The sequence below is a fragment of the Heptranchias perlo genome, chromosome 1 (assembly GCF_035084215.1).
Source record: "Heptranchias perlo isolate sHepPer1 chromosome 1, sHepPer1.hap1, whole genome shotgun sequence".
Lineage (NCBI taxonomy): Eukaryota > Metazoa > Chordata > Chondrichthyes > Hexanchiformes > Hexanchidae > Heptranchias > Heptranchias perlo.
In genome coordinates, this window is record NC_090325.1 from 114,556,756 (window position 1) to 114,573,425 (window position 16,670).

At 42.7% G+C, this 16,670-nt stretch overlaps 1 protein-coding gene across 3 annotated transcripts in view; it reads right to left on the reverse strand.

The window, feature by feature from the left end:
- The window catches only part of shroom3 (shroom family member 3), a 426,592-nt gene that overhangs the window by 44,550 nt on the left and 365,372 nt on the right, over nucleotides 1–16,670 (reverse strand). For all 3 annotated transcript variants that reach the window (XM_067990124.1, XM_067990116.1, XM_067990132.1), the window contains one exon: nucleotides 7,115–7,246. In XM_067990124.1, coding sequence (XP_067846225.1) covers nucleotides 7,115–7,246 — 132 coding nt within the window. The remainder of the gene's footprint in view (nucleotides 1–7,114; nucleotides 7,247–16,670) is intronic.

Below are 16,670 nucleotides of genomic sequence, written 5' to 3' on the forward strand. Positions count from 1 at the left end.
CACTGAACAAATTACACTGCAAAGATCCTGCAGTAAGAAGGGGGATTCTCTCTCCACCCCAACCCCCTCCTCCTCCCCTCCCAGCTGTGCTGCCCAACTGGCTTAACCATAGTGGTGTGAAGTCAATATCTATTCCAAAGCAGTATATATGCAAATTAAAATATATGTACCTAATTTATAAATAAGGAGTTTTAAATCTCTTTGGTGATTGTTAATGTTAAATAAGGCAGGGGGGTGTCCTGGAAGAGAGAAATCTAGAATGCTAAAGAGAAAAGACAAGGAAGCAGTGCAGGAAAGTGACTGGGGTAAGGATAACCAGATTGTGTCAGGAAGGACAGGGAGTACAAACAAAAGAGTGCACGAACAAATAGGGTCCGGGTAAGAAAAAATGGTAATAAGACAAATAGGGCCATAGTACAAAAAAAATGTTAAGATGTCTAAAAATGTTAAAAAGACAAATCTAAAGGCACGGTATCTGAATGCACGAAGCATTCGTAATAAGGTAGACGAATTAACAGCGCAAATCGATGTAAATGGATATGATATCATAGCAATAACAGAGACATGGCTGCAGGGTGACCAAGGCTGGGAGCTGAATGTCCAAGGGCATTCGATATTCAGGAAGGACAGGCAAAAAGGCAAAGGAGGTGGGGTGGCGTTGTTAGTAAAGGATGAATTCAGAGCAATAGTGAGAAAGGATATTGGCTCAGAAAAATCAAGGTGTAGAATCAGTCTGGGTGGAGTTAAGAAGCACCAAGGGGCAGAAAACACTGGTGGGAGTTGTCTATAGGCCTCCAAACAGTAGTGCTAGCGTAGGGGACGGCATCAAACAGGAAATAGGAGATGCATGTAACAAGGATACTACAGTAATCATGGGTGACTTTAATCTACATATAGGCTGGCCAAACCAAATTGGCAATAATATGGTGTAGGATGAATTCCTGGAGTGTGTACGAGATGGTTTTTTAGACCAGTACGTTGATGATCCAACCAAGGAACAGGCTATCCTAGTTTGGGTATTGTGCAATGAGAAGGGGTTAATTAATAATCTTGTTGTGCGAGGTCCTTTAGGGAAGAGTGACCATAACATGATAGAATTCTTCATTAAGATGGAAAGTGAAATAGTCCAATCCAAAACTAGGGTCCTAAATCTAAACAAAGGAAATTACAAAGGTATGAGGAGTGAGTTGGATAGGCAATGGCTAACATTTAAGGAACGAATGCATGAATTGCAACAATTCTACATTCCTTTCTGGCGCAAAAACACGACAGGAAATGCGGCCCAACCATGGCGAACAAAAGAAATTAAGGATAGTATTAGATCCAAAGAGGAGTCATATAAAGTTGCAAGAAAAAGCAGCAAGCCTGAGGATTGGGAGCAGTTTAGAATTCAGCAAAAAGGACCAAGAGATTTTTTTTTAAAATTCGTTCATGGGATGTGGGCATCGCTGGCGAGGCCAGCATTTATTGCCCACCCCTAATTGCCCTTGAGAAGGTGGTGGTGAGCCGCCTTCTTGAACCGCTGCAGTCCATGCGGTGAAGGTTCTCCCAAAGTGCTGTTAGGAAGGGAATTCCAGGATTTTGACCCAGTGACTATGAGGAATGTCGATATATTTCCAAGTCGGGATGGTGTGTGACTTGGAGGGGACCGTGCAGGTGGTGTTGTTCCCATGTGCCTGCTGCTCTTGTCCTTCTAGTTGATAGAGGTCGTGGGTTTGGGAGGTGCTGTCGAAGAAGCCTTGGCGAGTTGCTGCAGTGCATCCTGTGGATGGTACACACTGCAGCCACAGTGCGCCAGTGGTGATGGGAGTGAATGTTTAGGGTGGTGGATGGGGTGCCAATCAAGCGGGCTGCTTTGTCCTGGATGGTGTCGAGCTTCTTGAGTGCTGTTGGAGCTGCACTCATCCAGGCATGTGGAGAGTATTCCATCACACTCCTGACTTGTGCCTTGCAGATGGTGGAAAGGCTTTGGGGAGTCTGGAGGTGAGTCACTCGCCGCAGAATACCTAGCTTCTGACCTGCTCTTGTAGCCACAGTATTTATATGGCTGGTCCAGTTAAGTTTCTGGTCAATGGTGACCCCCAGGATGTTGATGGTGGGGGATTCGGCGATGGTAATGCCGTTGAATGTCAAGGTGAGGTGGTTAGACTCTGTCTTGTTGGAGATGGTCATTGCCTGGCACTTATCTGGCGTGAATGTTACTTGCCACTTATGAGCCCAAGCCTGGATGTTGTCCAGGTCTTGCCGCATGCGGGCTTGGACTGCTTCATTATTTGAGGGGTTGCGAATGGAACTGAACACTGTGCAATCATCAGCAAACATCCCCATTTCTGACCTTATGATGGAGGGAAGGTCATTGATGAAGCAGCTGAAATGGTTGGGCCTAGGACACTGCCCTGAGGAACTCCTGCAGCAATGTCCTGGGGCTGAGATGATTGGCCTCCAACAAACACTACCATCTTCCTTTGTGCTAGGTATGACGCCAGCCACTGGAGAGTTTTCCCCCGATTCCTATTTCATTAGGGCTCCTTGGTGCCACACTCGGTCAAATGCTGCCTTGATGTCAAGGGCAGTCACTCTCACCTCACCTATGGAATTCACCTCTTTTGTCCATGTTTGGACCAAGGCTGTAATGAGGTCTGGAGCCAAGTGTCCTGGTGGAACCCAAACTGAGCATCGGTGAGCAGATTATTGGTGAGTAAGTGCCGCTTGATAGCACTGTCGACGACACCTTCCATCACTTTGGTGATGATTGAGAGTAGACTGATGGGGCTGTAATTGGCCGGATTGGATTTGTCCTGCTTTTTGTGGACAGGACATACCTGGGCAATTTTCCTTGTTTTCGGGTAGATGCCAGTGTTGTAGCTGTACTGGAATTGCTTGGCTAGAGGCACGGCTAGTTCTGGAGCACAAGTCTTCAACACTACAGCCGGGATGTTGTCGGGGCCCATAGCCTTTGCTGTATCCAATGCACCCAGCCGTTTCTTGATATCACATGGAGTGAATCGAATTGGCTGAAGACTGGCTTCTGTGATGGCGGGGATATCGGGAGGAGGCCGAGATGGATCATCCACTCGGCATTTCTGGCTGAAGGTGGTTGCAAAGGCTTCAGCCTTGTCTTTTGCACTCACGTGCTGGGCTCCACCATCATTGAGGATGGGGATGTTTACAGAGCCTCCTCCTCCTGTTAGTTGTTTAATTGTCCACCACCATTCACGACTGGATGTGGCAGGACTGCAGAGCTTTGATCTGATCCGTTGTGGTATTGCTTAGTTCTATCTATAGCATGTTGCTTCTGCTGTTTAGCATGCATGTAGTCCTGAATTGTAGCTTCACCAGGTTGGCACCTCATTTTGAAGCACGCCTGGTGCTGCTCCTGACATGCTCTTCTACACTCCTCATTGAACCAAGGTTGATCCCCTGGCTTGTTGGTAATGGTAGAGTGAGGAATATGCCGGGCCATGAGGTTACAGATTGTGCTGGAATACAATTCTGCTGCTGCTGATGGCCCACAGCGCCTCATCTATGCCCAGTTTTGAGCTGCTAGATCTGTTCTGAATCCATCCCATTTAGCATGGTGGTAGTGCCACACAACACGTTGGATGGTATCCTCAGTGCAAAGACAGGACTTCATCTCCACGAGGACTGTGCGGTGGTCACTCCCACCAATACTGTCATGGACAGATGCATCTGCGACAGGTAGATTGGTGAGGACGAGGTCAAGTAAGATTTTCCCTCGTGTTGGTTTGCTCATCACCTGCCGCAGGCCCAGTGTGGCAGCTATGTCCTTCAGGACTCGGCCAGCTCGGTCAGTAGTGGTGCTACCGAGCCACTCTTGGTGATGGACATTGAAGTCCCCCACCCAGAGTACATTCTGTGCCCTTGCTACCCTCAGTGCTTCCTCCAAGTGGTGTTCAACATGAAGGAGGACTGTGTCATCAGCTGAGGGAGGGCGGTAGATGGTAATCAGCAGGAGGTTTCCTTGCCCATGTTTGACCTGATGCCATGAGATTTCATGGGGTCCAGAATCAATGTTGAGGACTCCCAGGCCACGTCCTCCTGACTGTATATCACTGTACCGCCATCTCTGGTCGGTCTGTCCTGCCGGTGGGACAGGACATACCCAGGGATGGTGATGGAAGAGTCAGGGACGTTGGCTGAAAGGTATGATTCTGTGAGTATGGCTATGTCAGGGTGTTGATTGACTAGTCTGTGGGACAGCTCTCCCAATTTTGGCACAAGTCACCAGATGTTGGTGAGGAGGACTTTGCAGGGTCGACTGAGCTTGGTTTGCCTTTGTCGTGTCCGGTGCCTAGTGGTCGATGCTGGGTGGTCCGTCTGGTTTTATTCTTATTATGACTTTTTTTTTTTAAGCGAGATTTTACAACTGAGTGGCTTGCTCGGCCATTTCAGAGGGCAATCAAAAATCAACCACATTGCTGTGGGTCTGGAGTCATATATAGGCCAGACCGGGTAAGGACGGCAGGTTTCCTTCCCTAAAGCACATTGGTGAACCAGATGGGTTTTCACGACAATCCGGTAGTTTCATGGCCACCATTACTGATACGAGTATTTTAATTCCAGATTTTATTTAATTAATTGAATTTAAATTCCCCAGCTGCCGTGGCGGGATTTGAACTCATTGATTAAGAGGGGAAAAAGAGAGTATGAGAATAAACTTTCAAGGAACATAGAAGTGGACTGTAAAAGCTTCTGCAAGTATGTAAAAAGAAAAAAAGATTAGTGAAGACAAATGTAGGTCACTTACAGTCAGAAACGGGAGAATTTATAATGGAGAGCAGAGAAATGGCAGAGCAATTAAACAAATACTTTAGTTCTGTCTTCACAGAAGAGGACACAAATAACTTCCCAGAAATACTAGGGAACCAAGGGTCTAGTGAGAAGGAGGAATTAAAGGAAATTTGTATTAGTAAAAAAGTAGTGCTGGAGAAATTAATGGGACTGAACGCCGATAAATCCCCAGGACCTGATAATCTGCATCCCAGAGTACTAAAAGAGGTAGCCATGGAAATGGTGGATGCATTAGTTGTCATCTTCCAAAATTCTATACATTATAGAACAGTTCCTGCAGATTGGAGGATGGCAAATGTAACCCCACTATTTAAAAAAGGGAGAGAAAACAGGGAACTGCAGACCAGTTAGCCTAAAATCAGTAGTAGGGAAAATGCTATAATCTATTATAAAGGATGTGATAACAGGGCACTTAGAAAATATCAACGGGATTAGATAAAGTCAACATGGCTTTATGAAAGGGAAATCATGTTTAACTAACCTACTGGAGTTTTTTGAGGATGTAACTGGTAGAATAGATAAGGGAGAACCAGTGGATGTGGTTTATTTAGATTTTCAGATGGCCTTTGATAAAGTCCCACAAAAGAGGTTAGTGTGCAAAATTAAAGCACATGGGATTGGGGGTAACATACTGGCGTGGATTGAAAATTGGTTAACAGACAGGAAACAGAGAGTGGGAATAAATGGGTCTTTTTTGGGGTGGTAGGCAATGACTAATGGGGTACCGCAGGGATTAATGCTTGGGCCCCAGCGATTCACAATATATATCAATGATTTGGACGAGGGAACGAAATGTAATATTTCCAAGTTTGCTGACAACACAAAACTAGGTGGGATCATGAGTTGTGAGGAGGAAGCAAAGAGGCTTCAAGGCGATTTAGACTAGTTGAGTGAGTGGGCAAATACATGGCAGATGCAGTATAATGTGGCTAAATGTGAAGTTATCCACTTCGGAAGGAAAAACAGAAAGGCAGAGTATTATTTAAATGGCGATAGATTGGGAAATGTTGATGTACAAAGGGACCTGGGTGTCCTTGTACACCAGTCACTGAAAGCAAACATGCAGGTGCAGCAAGCAGTTAGGAAGGCAAATGATATGTTGGCCTTCATTGCAAGAGGATTTGAGTATCCGAGCAAGGATGTCTTTCTGCAGTTATACAGGGCCTTGGTGAGACCACACTTGGAGTATTGTGTGCAGTTTTGGTCTCCTTACCTAAGAAAGGATATACTTGTCATTGAGGGAGTACAGCGAAGGTACACCAGACTGATTCCTGGGATGGCAGGACAGTCGTATGGGGAGAGATTGGGCTGACTTGGCCTGTATTCACTCAAGTTTAGAAGAATGAGAGGGGATCTCACTGAAACATATAAAATTCTGACAGGGCTAGACAGTCTAGATGCAAGGAGGATGTTTCCCCTGGCTGGGGGGGGGGGGGTGGTGTCCAGAATGAGGGGTCACAGTCTCAGGATACGGGGTAGGACATTTAGGACTGAGATGAAGAGAAATTTCTTCACTCAGAGGGTGGTGAACCTGTGGAATTCTCTACCATGGAAGGCCAAGTCACTGAATATATTTAAGAAGGAGCTAGATAGATTTCTAGACACAAAAGGCATCAAGGGGTATGGGGAGAGAGCGGGAATATGGTATTGAGATAAAGGATCAGCCATAATCATACTGAATGGCAGAGCAGGCTCGAAGGTCCGAATGGCCTACTCCTGCTCCTAATTTCTATGTTTCTATGTTAACGTAATAATTTTTATGATCTATCCCAAGAGTGTGCATGTTTGGGGTGGGGAGAAGAGGACGAAAGTTTCATGTGATGATGTGTCTAAATAGAAAACATGTTGCTGTAGGGTCCTTTTTTATGTCACACTGGGGACAAGGCATTAACTGTATTTTAATACATAAACATTCCTTTTCCTGCACAAAATATATATAGAAGAATAATGCAGTGTTTTTCACTAAAAATATGTATCTTTTTGCAGATTTTACACAGAGTATTTTAGGATTCTCTAAACCTTTAACTCGAAAACATTAATGTGAATGTCTATAAGTGGTCAAAGTAATAGAAATAACTAACAATATTTTTAGCCAGTGCTATTAGGTTTTTCTCTGTTGGTGAAAGCAAAGGTTGTAAAAAGTCTGCTGTTAAATCTGCCAACCCATGACTGCTTGTGATACAGAATTAAATCTGCTTTGAAGATAATTTGTAGGTTTTTTTTGGTTCAAACTGGTTTTGTAAGTCAGGAGAAAATAGTAGCTTCTTCTGTTGCCACGGCAATAAGCTGGACCCCTACTAACCTGGAATGGTAGGTTTGGTGCCAAGGAGTGCTGATCGTACCCTGAGATATTTGCATCATGCTTGAATCTGGTTGGTTTTCCACTAATTTTGTAGAATGCCAGGAGTGAGGTCGGGCTGTAGGTTCAGTCCGCCTATGAACAGAGATAAAACAAAATGTAGCTTTAGCAACAGAAGTAACAGTAATAAAAAAGTAGCAGGCTTGACGGACACAGTTTTACTCATTGGTGTATTCTGTCCAGTGAATACTTTAACAGATTCACTTTTTTTTCCTATATTTGTTGACATACATGGGGCTTTTCCTGTTTTCTTTGCTCTTCTGCAAAACAAGCACCATTTTCAGTGAAGAGAAACATTTAAAACAGGCTGGAGGAAACTACAGGAAATTAAGAGAATGCAACATTCTGAAATAATCATGCTTCATATTGCCAAGTCAGATTCAATGTTTTACTGTAAATCATGTCACATATTCTATACTTGGTTTAAACCAAGTTAGAATTTGAAGCCCATCTCCAGTTGTGTGCTTTTAAAAAAAATCTGTCCCCTCATTCGCTAAAATATACTGATTTTTCAGTAATGATCATTGGATAGCAAAAAGTTCTGTCAGACAAGAAGCAGGATTGCTATCAGGCAGTCAAATGTGGAATCCAGTTTATAATTCCCCAGGTGGTATGTTTTTGATCTTGGCTCTGCTACCAGATGGTGATACAAAGCAATGGCCAATCACTTGCAGGAAAGATCCCAGTTAATATCAACTGTTCTTAAAGCTACATCATAGGCTTGCATGTTTTTAAATAAAAATGTTGATTATGATGAATACTACTTGTGATGTGCGTATAAGCCAAAGGGACTAAAAACATGTTTGGGATGGTCCCTTGCTTGATCAATCACATCGAAGTGTGCTTTGGGACTTCAAAGGGTAGCTAATGGTCAGTAAACTAGACCAATAAGCACCACACCAGAGCTGTTTCTCCCTACAGACTTTTACTTTTGAAAGGAGAACAGCACATTGTAGATCTGATCAATAAAAAAATGAAAAAGAAAATACACAAATCAATGTCATTCAAATTAAAATAAATCATAATTTACAGCTTTCCCTTTGGAGTTTCTAAAGAAAATGTAATTTGGGAGTGACAGCTTTTTGATTCTTCCTCCAAAATTATTAACAGCGAAAAAAGAACTATTGAACTTTTTACTTGCTTGAATAAATTGTAGATTCAGTGGTTAGACTGAGCAAAGTGCTCTAAAGCAATATTTTTAATTTATTGCTTGATAATTCAGATAAGCAATTGTGATAATAAAATAGTAATACTTTAGATCTATTACAGAAATGAACTCTTCGGTAAGATGAAAGCCAGAAGCACTGAGTTAAAGCCACAGACCGCTTTATTTAAAAGTTGCTAAATGGTTTAACTCTGTAACCACTGGGCATCTGGAAAGACAGCATCGCGAAGAAGTTATTTTTTTTTTTACAATGTACACAATGTTTGGTTATTAAACTATACAAGACAATAGTCAATAAGTGCTTAATATAAAAATCATTTCCTAAAAATCGGTTTCCTTTTTTAACCTCTTTTTCCTCCAATTTTCTTCACATTTTGTGTCAGCATAACTCCAGTACCTCACCAAAGTGGCCATCTAAGACAGAGGGGTAGAAAACAGACGCTGTTGCTTTGGTTGCCTGTTATGAAGTCAATGGGACCGAATATTAGGCGGAGCGCATAACAGGCAGCCGACGTGATCCCGCCTGTATCGGGTGGAGCGTATAACAGGCAGCCGACGTGATCCTGTCTGTTTTGCGAGGAGCGTATAACAGGCAGCCGACGTGATCCCGCCTGCATCGGGAGGAGCGTATAACAGGCAGCCGACGTGATCCCGCCTGTTTTGGGAGGAGCGTATAACAGGCAGCCGACGTGATCCCGCCTGTTTTGCGAGGAGCGTATAACAGGCAGCCGACGTGATCCCGCCTGTATCGGGAGGAGCATATAACAGGCAGCCGACGTGATCCTGTCTGTTTTGGGAGGAGCGTATAACAGGCAGCCGACGTGATCCTGTCTGTTTTGGGAGGAGCGTATAACAGGCAGCCGACGTGATCCTGTCTGTTTTGGGAGGAGCGTATAACAGGCAGCCGACGTGATCCTGTCTGTTTTGGGAGGAGTGTATAACAGGCAGCCGACGTGATCCTGTCTGTTTTGCGAGGAGCGTATAACAGGCAGCCGACGTGATCCTGTCTGTTTTGGGAGGAGTGTATAACAGGCAGCCGACGTGATCCTGTCTGTTTTGGGAGGAGCGTATAACAGGCAGCCGACGTGATCCCGTCTGTTTTGGGAGGAGCGTATAACAGGCAGCCGACGTGATCCCGCCTGTTTTGGGAGGAGCGTATAACAGGCAGCCGACGTGATCCTGCCTGTTTTGCGCTACCACCCAATGTACCCCAGAGTGGCTGGAGGTTATTTATTAGTCATGAGCATTGTAGCCACATCTGATCCTCTCCCCATCCAATGTCCACATAAACACAACTTTCTAGCAGGGGTTACTGGACAACAATCAGTAGTAGGAGTCCTGGCTGATTTCTCTTCTCCCTTGCCCAGGTACACTGAGTGCGATCAGTTAAAAACCGACACTTTAAAAATAAACATCCAGAAGACTTAGAACATAGTTCTGATTTCTAAATCAGACCTATGTCGCTGCTGCAGTAATACAACTTGTGCTTCATTGCAACTGCACCAAAGCACAATATACCTGAAAGAGTACATCTGTTTCAAGGTTTGCTAAATGATTCTTAAAATAAATTTGTTTTCATACATTTTCCACCAAAGTAATAGTGCTGGACCACCAAGAATAAAAGATGATAGGGGCCTTTGGAAATAGATTTATGCCTCATGCTTTTTGAAGTTCTTTTTTCCCCCTTTGTGTACCACAGGCATAAAATACAATACTGGCACACAAAGGAATTACAAGGAACACACACATTTTGAAGTTGTACTACTGAGGAGATCACAGATTATTGGGGCGTATCTTTGCCACTTGCCTCTGAATGATGCAGGTTTTGAGCTGCTGGAAGAAGGTGCTTCCATTTGAACAAGTCATCGAAGCACCATGTAGGATACAAACGACCATAGCAGTGTAACACCCCAGTCCTGGAGTAAACACACAAAGCTCTGCTTTTGACTGTTAAACTGTTTCCTCCACACAAGCACTGGTTACATTTAGGTGGTTCATTCGACCCCTTGGTAAACTTGGTTTGATACTATACTGGAATTATAGTCCGTGCAGTGTTAAACCCAAGCAGTGTGAGGCTGCCTCCTCCATACAGTCTCACAAAGCTCTCTTTCAAAATCAGGACCAGACTCGAGAGTTATATTATCACTGTTGCATTGCAATAAAATGGTAACCACATCCCAGGAATGCAAAAATGATACAGTAACTGGGCCTTTAAACTTTCCTTACACCTCTATGAAGCACCTTCTACATTATAAGTGCTGTACAAATGCAAGTTGACGTTGATATTTTAAAATATTGCCAAAAGTCTCTCATGTCTTTAAAGTTAAAAATATGAAGGTTTACGAGCTTTGCTGAGAATAAATATTTCCTCAAGTGACAACTTATTGGCCTTATTTTACAGAATCAATGAAAGAAAACACGTTGCTAAAATTCGTAATAATTTCAGCAAGATTCAGTACACCATCTCCTACTCTTTCTCACCACCTCAAAACTGTAGAACTCCTTACTTCTTTTGGCCTTCTCTTCTTTCTACAATATACAGGTTTACAAAAGGCAATCTTGGTATCATTAAACCACTGCTTTGTTATTTACATCCTCTTTCACAACATTTATATAACTCCTTTAATGTAAAAAAATGTCCCATGTGCTTCACAAATAGGCATAAGGGAAATGGTTATCGAGCCAGGAAGAGCGAGATTACGAGGAGGAACCGAAAGCGTGGTTTTTAAAAGGTGGAATTAAAGGTGGAAAGAGAGGTGAAGAAGTGGATTGCGTGAAGGAGAGTTTCCTCCTACTCTTTTCACTATTGGTCATGTTCTACATTGTCCTTTGCCCTTCACTTAGGTCTCAATTAAAAATAAATAGAACAGGTAATTTCCAAACTCCTTTTAATTTTTGTGGCGCAATTGCCAATATAGTTTGACCTTTCAGGAGGTCCATTTATGTCACTGGCACAATTAATAGAATTTTAATTAAGGCACAGACAGAAAGTCATTACATTAAAGAAGCATTATTGCCAGACAGTACATTGTTATAATAGGTTAAATTGCTAAAACCAGGTATGAACAACCCGTTGGGGAAACACCCTTTAAAACTGACACGTTGATCAATGGAGGAAACAAACATTAACACTTTGGTTTTGCTCCATCTACACACTCCAAATGGAGACAGTGACTGACATTATTTGTAAATGCAATTACAGGACCGTGTCACTGCATGCACCTCCCGTTCACATATACAATAAAGAGTTCCTCAGGGCAATTTCCCACTTCATGCCTTTATCCATCACAATTTTTAATAACCATCACCACCAGGCAAAGTAACCCATCATATTCATAATTGATGAAACACAGCTAATATATTATAATACATTAATTATAATTATAGTTCAATTTTTTTTTGTAGTGAGAACAATATTAAATTAATAGAAATGCTCCTCATAATCAAAGTGGTATCAACATCCTGCATTGGGTTAGGTAAGGTTATGGTGCAACGAAACTGAGGAAGGCTCCCAAAAGAATGCTTTCCATCAAATCACCATTTTCCACACATGCCAACTAGAAAACAAGTAAAAGTTGAACACCAGCTTCAAGAAAGGTCACACAGCCCCCGAAGAACTGACATGTAAAAACCAAGTAGTTACATGGGCTCTGCAACATAAGCTGTAGGTGTACCCAACATTCCTTTACTTGCATTGAAGGGGGAAAATTCATGAAAGCATAAAGGAAAAATCCAAATGTTGAAGGCATGAAGTTGGTGGTGCATATCTGTGGGGGTCTGCTCCATAGAAAATGTTCAATTTGCACGTTAAAATGGCAATTTCTGGTTAATTGTAAGCATACTAGACTTCACAATCAATAGGTTAAATAAAAACAAAGAAAAGCAAAGTGCTATTTGGATTTTCAACAGTCCAACTTAACCATCATTTACCAAAAGTTACTTCAATAGTCACAATCCCACATCCAACCCCTGCTGCCCCAGTACTCTACTGCCTTTGGACTCAGTTCACACTCTACCAAGTCATTCTGGCACTCTTCTTCCTCTCCTCTTCAATTCACCATGGCACTCTTGGCTCCCCCTCCAACCCAGCTAAGCTGATACTCTTCTTCCATTTCCCCTCCCCCCGGTTCAAGCTGACACTATTCCCAGTAATTTAAATGGATGGAAAATCATGGGCAGCGCTCCTCCGAATTTCTGATCTGCACTTGCTGGATGCGAGGTCGTGTCAGTGGTGAACGGAGTCTTGCAAAATTGATCCCTTTCTGATATAACCATCAATACTAAAGGTTTCATCTTTAATAAACTATGTAAAACATCTCCATAATGCATCACCATTGCATTTTCTAAAACACTTCAACTTCATTACTGATCACTCAGGTGGCTATGGTGGGCCTTTAGAAACCAAGTAAAGAGTCAGAGCCTCGCTCATGACTGGGATCTGTATTTTGTCTTTTACTTAAGAATGAATTTGCTAACCTTGATTATTTATTTGAGCAAGGAGGGAACACTACCAAATATTGGAAAAATTGCCAAGAACTCATTCTACATCACTCAAATATGTCTTCTATCAAGCTGATCAAGGAACAGTAAAATATAAGATAATGTCTCTGGACTGGAAAGTTTTGAGCTTGGCCAGGGAACATGCCGGTAAAATCTTCACCAACCTTCTCATTTGTACAATTTCACTGATTTGTGCATGCACACGAGCGGTCAGTGTTCACGTATAGGACCCATCGAGGCACCAGTCACTGTCTTCTCAGGAGCATCAACCCCAAATGACCCATTCTCCTCTCTTACTGACATTCCTGCCCAACTCACCCTCTGGGAGCTAACCCCATCAACCTCTTTCCCATCCCATTCATCTCAACTACCACCTGCCCCCTTGGATTCTGCCGGTGGACCCTCTCTGCATTTCACTCCACAATGTCCATTCACTTGCAAACAAGGCCTTTGCCATTCACAACCTTGATCATATTGATATTCTGGCATTGACTGCAACTTGGCTTACAGGTGGTGACACTTTGCCCCTTATCAAAGCCTTCCCACCTGCATATACTTTCCACCATCTGCTCCGCCCAAACCGGTGGCGGTGTGGACCTTATCATCAAATCTCACCTTGGTCTCTCTGGCACCTTTCTCTTCCTTCGAGAGCCTCCTCTCCTCGCCTCTAAAATCCTCGTCGTCTACCACTACCGAAGGCCTCCCTAAGATATCCCTTGTTGTTTGAGACCATGTGCTCCTCCCAAGAGCATGTGGTTGTAGATTTGCGAGTTTTGCCTGTGGTTGACCTGACATCATCCAAAATACTGCTGAGCATGTGACTATGATAGTTCATCCTTTCAGTTGCAGTGCTGATGAAGCCAGCTTCTATATACCCTCATCTGAGGCTGTATATACCATCAAAGACAGTGGGAAATTGGACAGCAGGTCAGGTGTAGCGACTATGCTTCCCTGATGGCCCAGTTGGTAAAGACAATGTAAAACTGATTCAATGTCCAGCCCATGTTGAGTTAGCTGAGCTCAGCCATGGCAGCAGTATGGGAGCTATAATGGGCTTCACTTTAAAAGAAAACCTAGACATGATAAACTTAGTCTTTGAATAGAATAATAAACAGGATCTAGGTGACAGCAGGAATCGCACTCCACCAGCTGACTTCGAGCCAGATCCCAATGGAATATGCAGGGTCAGATAATTAAAATAGACCAGGTGGGAGCCGGAAGAGAGGAAGATTGCAGCTGGTGGGTCCACCTAAAATGTGAAAGAACCATAGCTAAACATAAGAGGGCTGATTTAAAAAATAAATACTGTGAAATTCTGAGGTCTTCCAGGTAAGCACTCCATTTTGTAAAACGGTGCACCCAACTTCCACCGTTAGATCGACCTGGTATCCCGCCGACATCCAATTGCTTGGGCCAAAGGAAGCATGAACAGTAGGAATTGCAGCAGATGACGCCATCCTCCTCCTTGGCACCAGGCCTTCAATAGGGTAGACCGAATTGCTGCCCCCCTTCACCACAGTAGGAATTCTTATACGGCGCACTTTGGGGTGGAGACCTGGCATTTCCGGGACCCGCTTCCACCCATCATCGCCCACCCCTTTTATGCCAGCCCTCTCCCAGAGGTCTCTAGGATATTCAGGGTCAACGCATTTTGGACCCAGCTGGAGAGCTTTGTGGGGAGTGGTGTCCGCCTGTTTAATTATGATATCAGACCAGTATTCATTTGGACGGAGTTACAAATCTCATTGAATATTTGGGGTTCTTGGAAGTTTTAAAACATACTAGTTGATCTCCCATGGTTTGCACAACTCCTTAAGAATCAGCTACTGATTTAGGCAATACGATACTTCACTAAATAGCCTCTAATTTAAAAAAAATCTGAATTCACTGCAAAAAATGGGAATTACAGAATGTTTTTTAATAGAAAGTTAAATACAGACTGAAGACTTTGAGTGATGTCTGTTGAACAAACAGAAATAGCAGCATGGATAAACATTCCAAAAAAGATAGATGTAGTTCATGCCACTTTCTGCTATGTAATGGCTTTTGGGATTCAACATGTCATAGCAGTGATAATCTGTCAGGAGACCAGGGTGAAAAGATCACCCAGCGATTAACTCTTTCAGTCTCTGGTGTATTCAATTACAAACAGAATGTGACAAACCAAAGACAAGCCTAATCAAGGATTTTAAGAAAGAAAAGGAACAAAAAGGGCACATATATACTGGAGTAAATATTGTTGCTTCTGCAACAAAATATTTTTGGGCGGAACATTTTCTTAACCTTTTGGAACCATGGTTGATAACGTATTTGTTGAGAAGACACAGGGGGTATTTTTGACTTTGTACGATGGAAGTCAATGGAAATAAAAAATCGGGTGAAATGTAAAGCGGGCTGCTGATTCGCTATCACCCATTTCACACTATTGCACAAGAGTAAAAATTACCCCCACAGTATCTGTCTTGGAAAAACTGACTGGCAACGGCATTTCATTATTTAGTCAGCAACTTTAGCAAAGCTAAATTACATCATCAAAATGTAACATGCACTGTAAGGTAAGTGTTTCCAAAGGCTGCAATAACAAACTGATTATACAACAAATCACTTGGGAATCAGTTTGTAAAACAAAACAGCACCTTAATATTTGAAATGATGTCATTGCTCCGAATTAAGAGAATGAGTCAGAGTCCATCAATGGTAAAATGAATTAATCATCATCTACACTTTTTCAGTAACCTCTTATAGACAGTTGGAGATACCTTTCTCTGCTTTGACACAATCATCTTCAGACTTTCCTCCATGCCACAGTTCTACAGTATGCAGAAGGAAATTGGGAGATTACATTATGAAAAACAGATTATCTCCACCTGCTTTTATAACCATTAATTGTCATTATTAGTCCACTAGGGCAAGGAAGTTCCAACAGCCAACGTGTTCATAGAATAGAATCATAGAAAGTTACAGCACAGAACGAGGCCATTAGGCCCATCGTGTCCATGCCGGCTGAAAAAGAGCTATTCAGCTTAATCCGACTTTCCAGCACTTGGTCCATAGCCCTGTAGGTTACGGCACGTTCAGTGCACATCCAAGTACTTTTTAAATGAGTTGAGGGTTTCTGCCTCTACCACCCTTTCAGGTAGTGAGTTCCAGACACCCGCCACCCTCTGGATGAAAAATTTCTCCCCAGCTCCCCTCTAATCCTTCTACCAATTACTTTAAAATTGATGTCCCCTGATCATTGATCCCTCTGCTAAGGGAAATAAGTCCTCCCTATCCACTCTATCTAGTCCCCTCATAATTTCATATACCTCAAATAAATAGTGTTAACTGTTTACATTTAAGTATTAAATGAATACTTCAGTTTTCATTAAACAACAGTTATTAGTGATGTTAAGTAGTCTAGAAGGTCTCCCACATTTAATTCCATGTTTTTTTCATTGAGATTCGCTTTGTCTCGACATCACATCTTAATTACATCTACTGTATGCAGCCTTCCAATCTCTTCCAACCTTCTGACTAACCGAGTACCGGTCGGTCACTTGTATATCCATTTTAAGGGAGATAATTTGGCTAAGATAAATTTAATAGTGACACCCATTGTAGATACAATCTGCTTTACAATATAAATGTTAACAAGGCACAAATATGAATACACTCCTGGATCTCCTGTGGCATTACTCAAAAGGATTCTGGGGTCTGGAGCATGGTTGTGATGTTTTGCTGCTAGCCTGGCCCATCCCTTTAAACCCACTGTTCTAAACAGGCAAATACAGGAAAAAGTACTTGTAAGGATAAATTCAAACCTGCGCTCCCAGGGAGCCACACTCAAAAGGA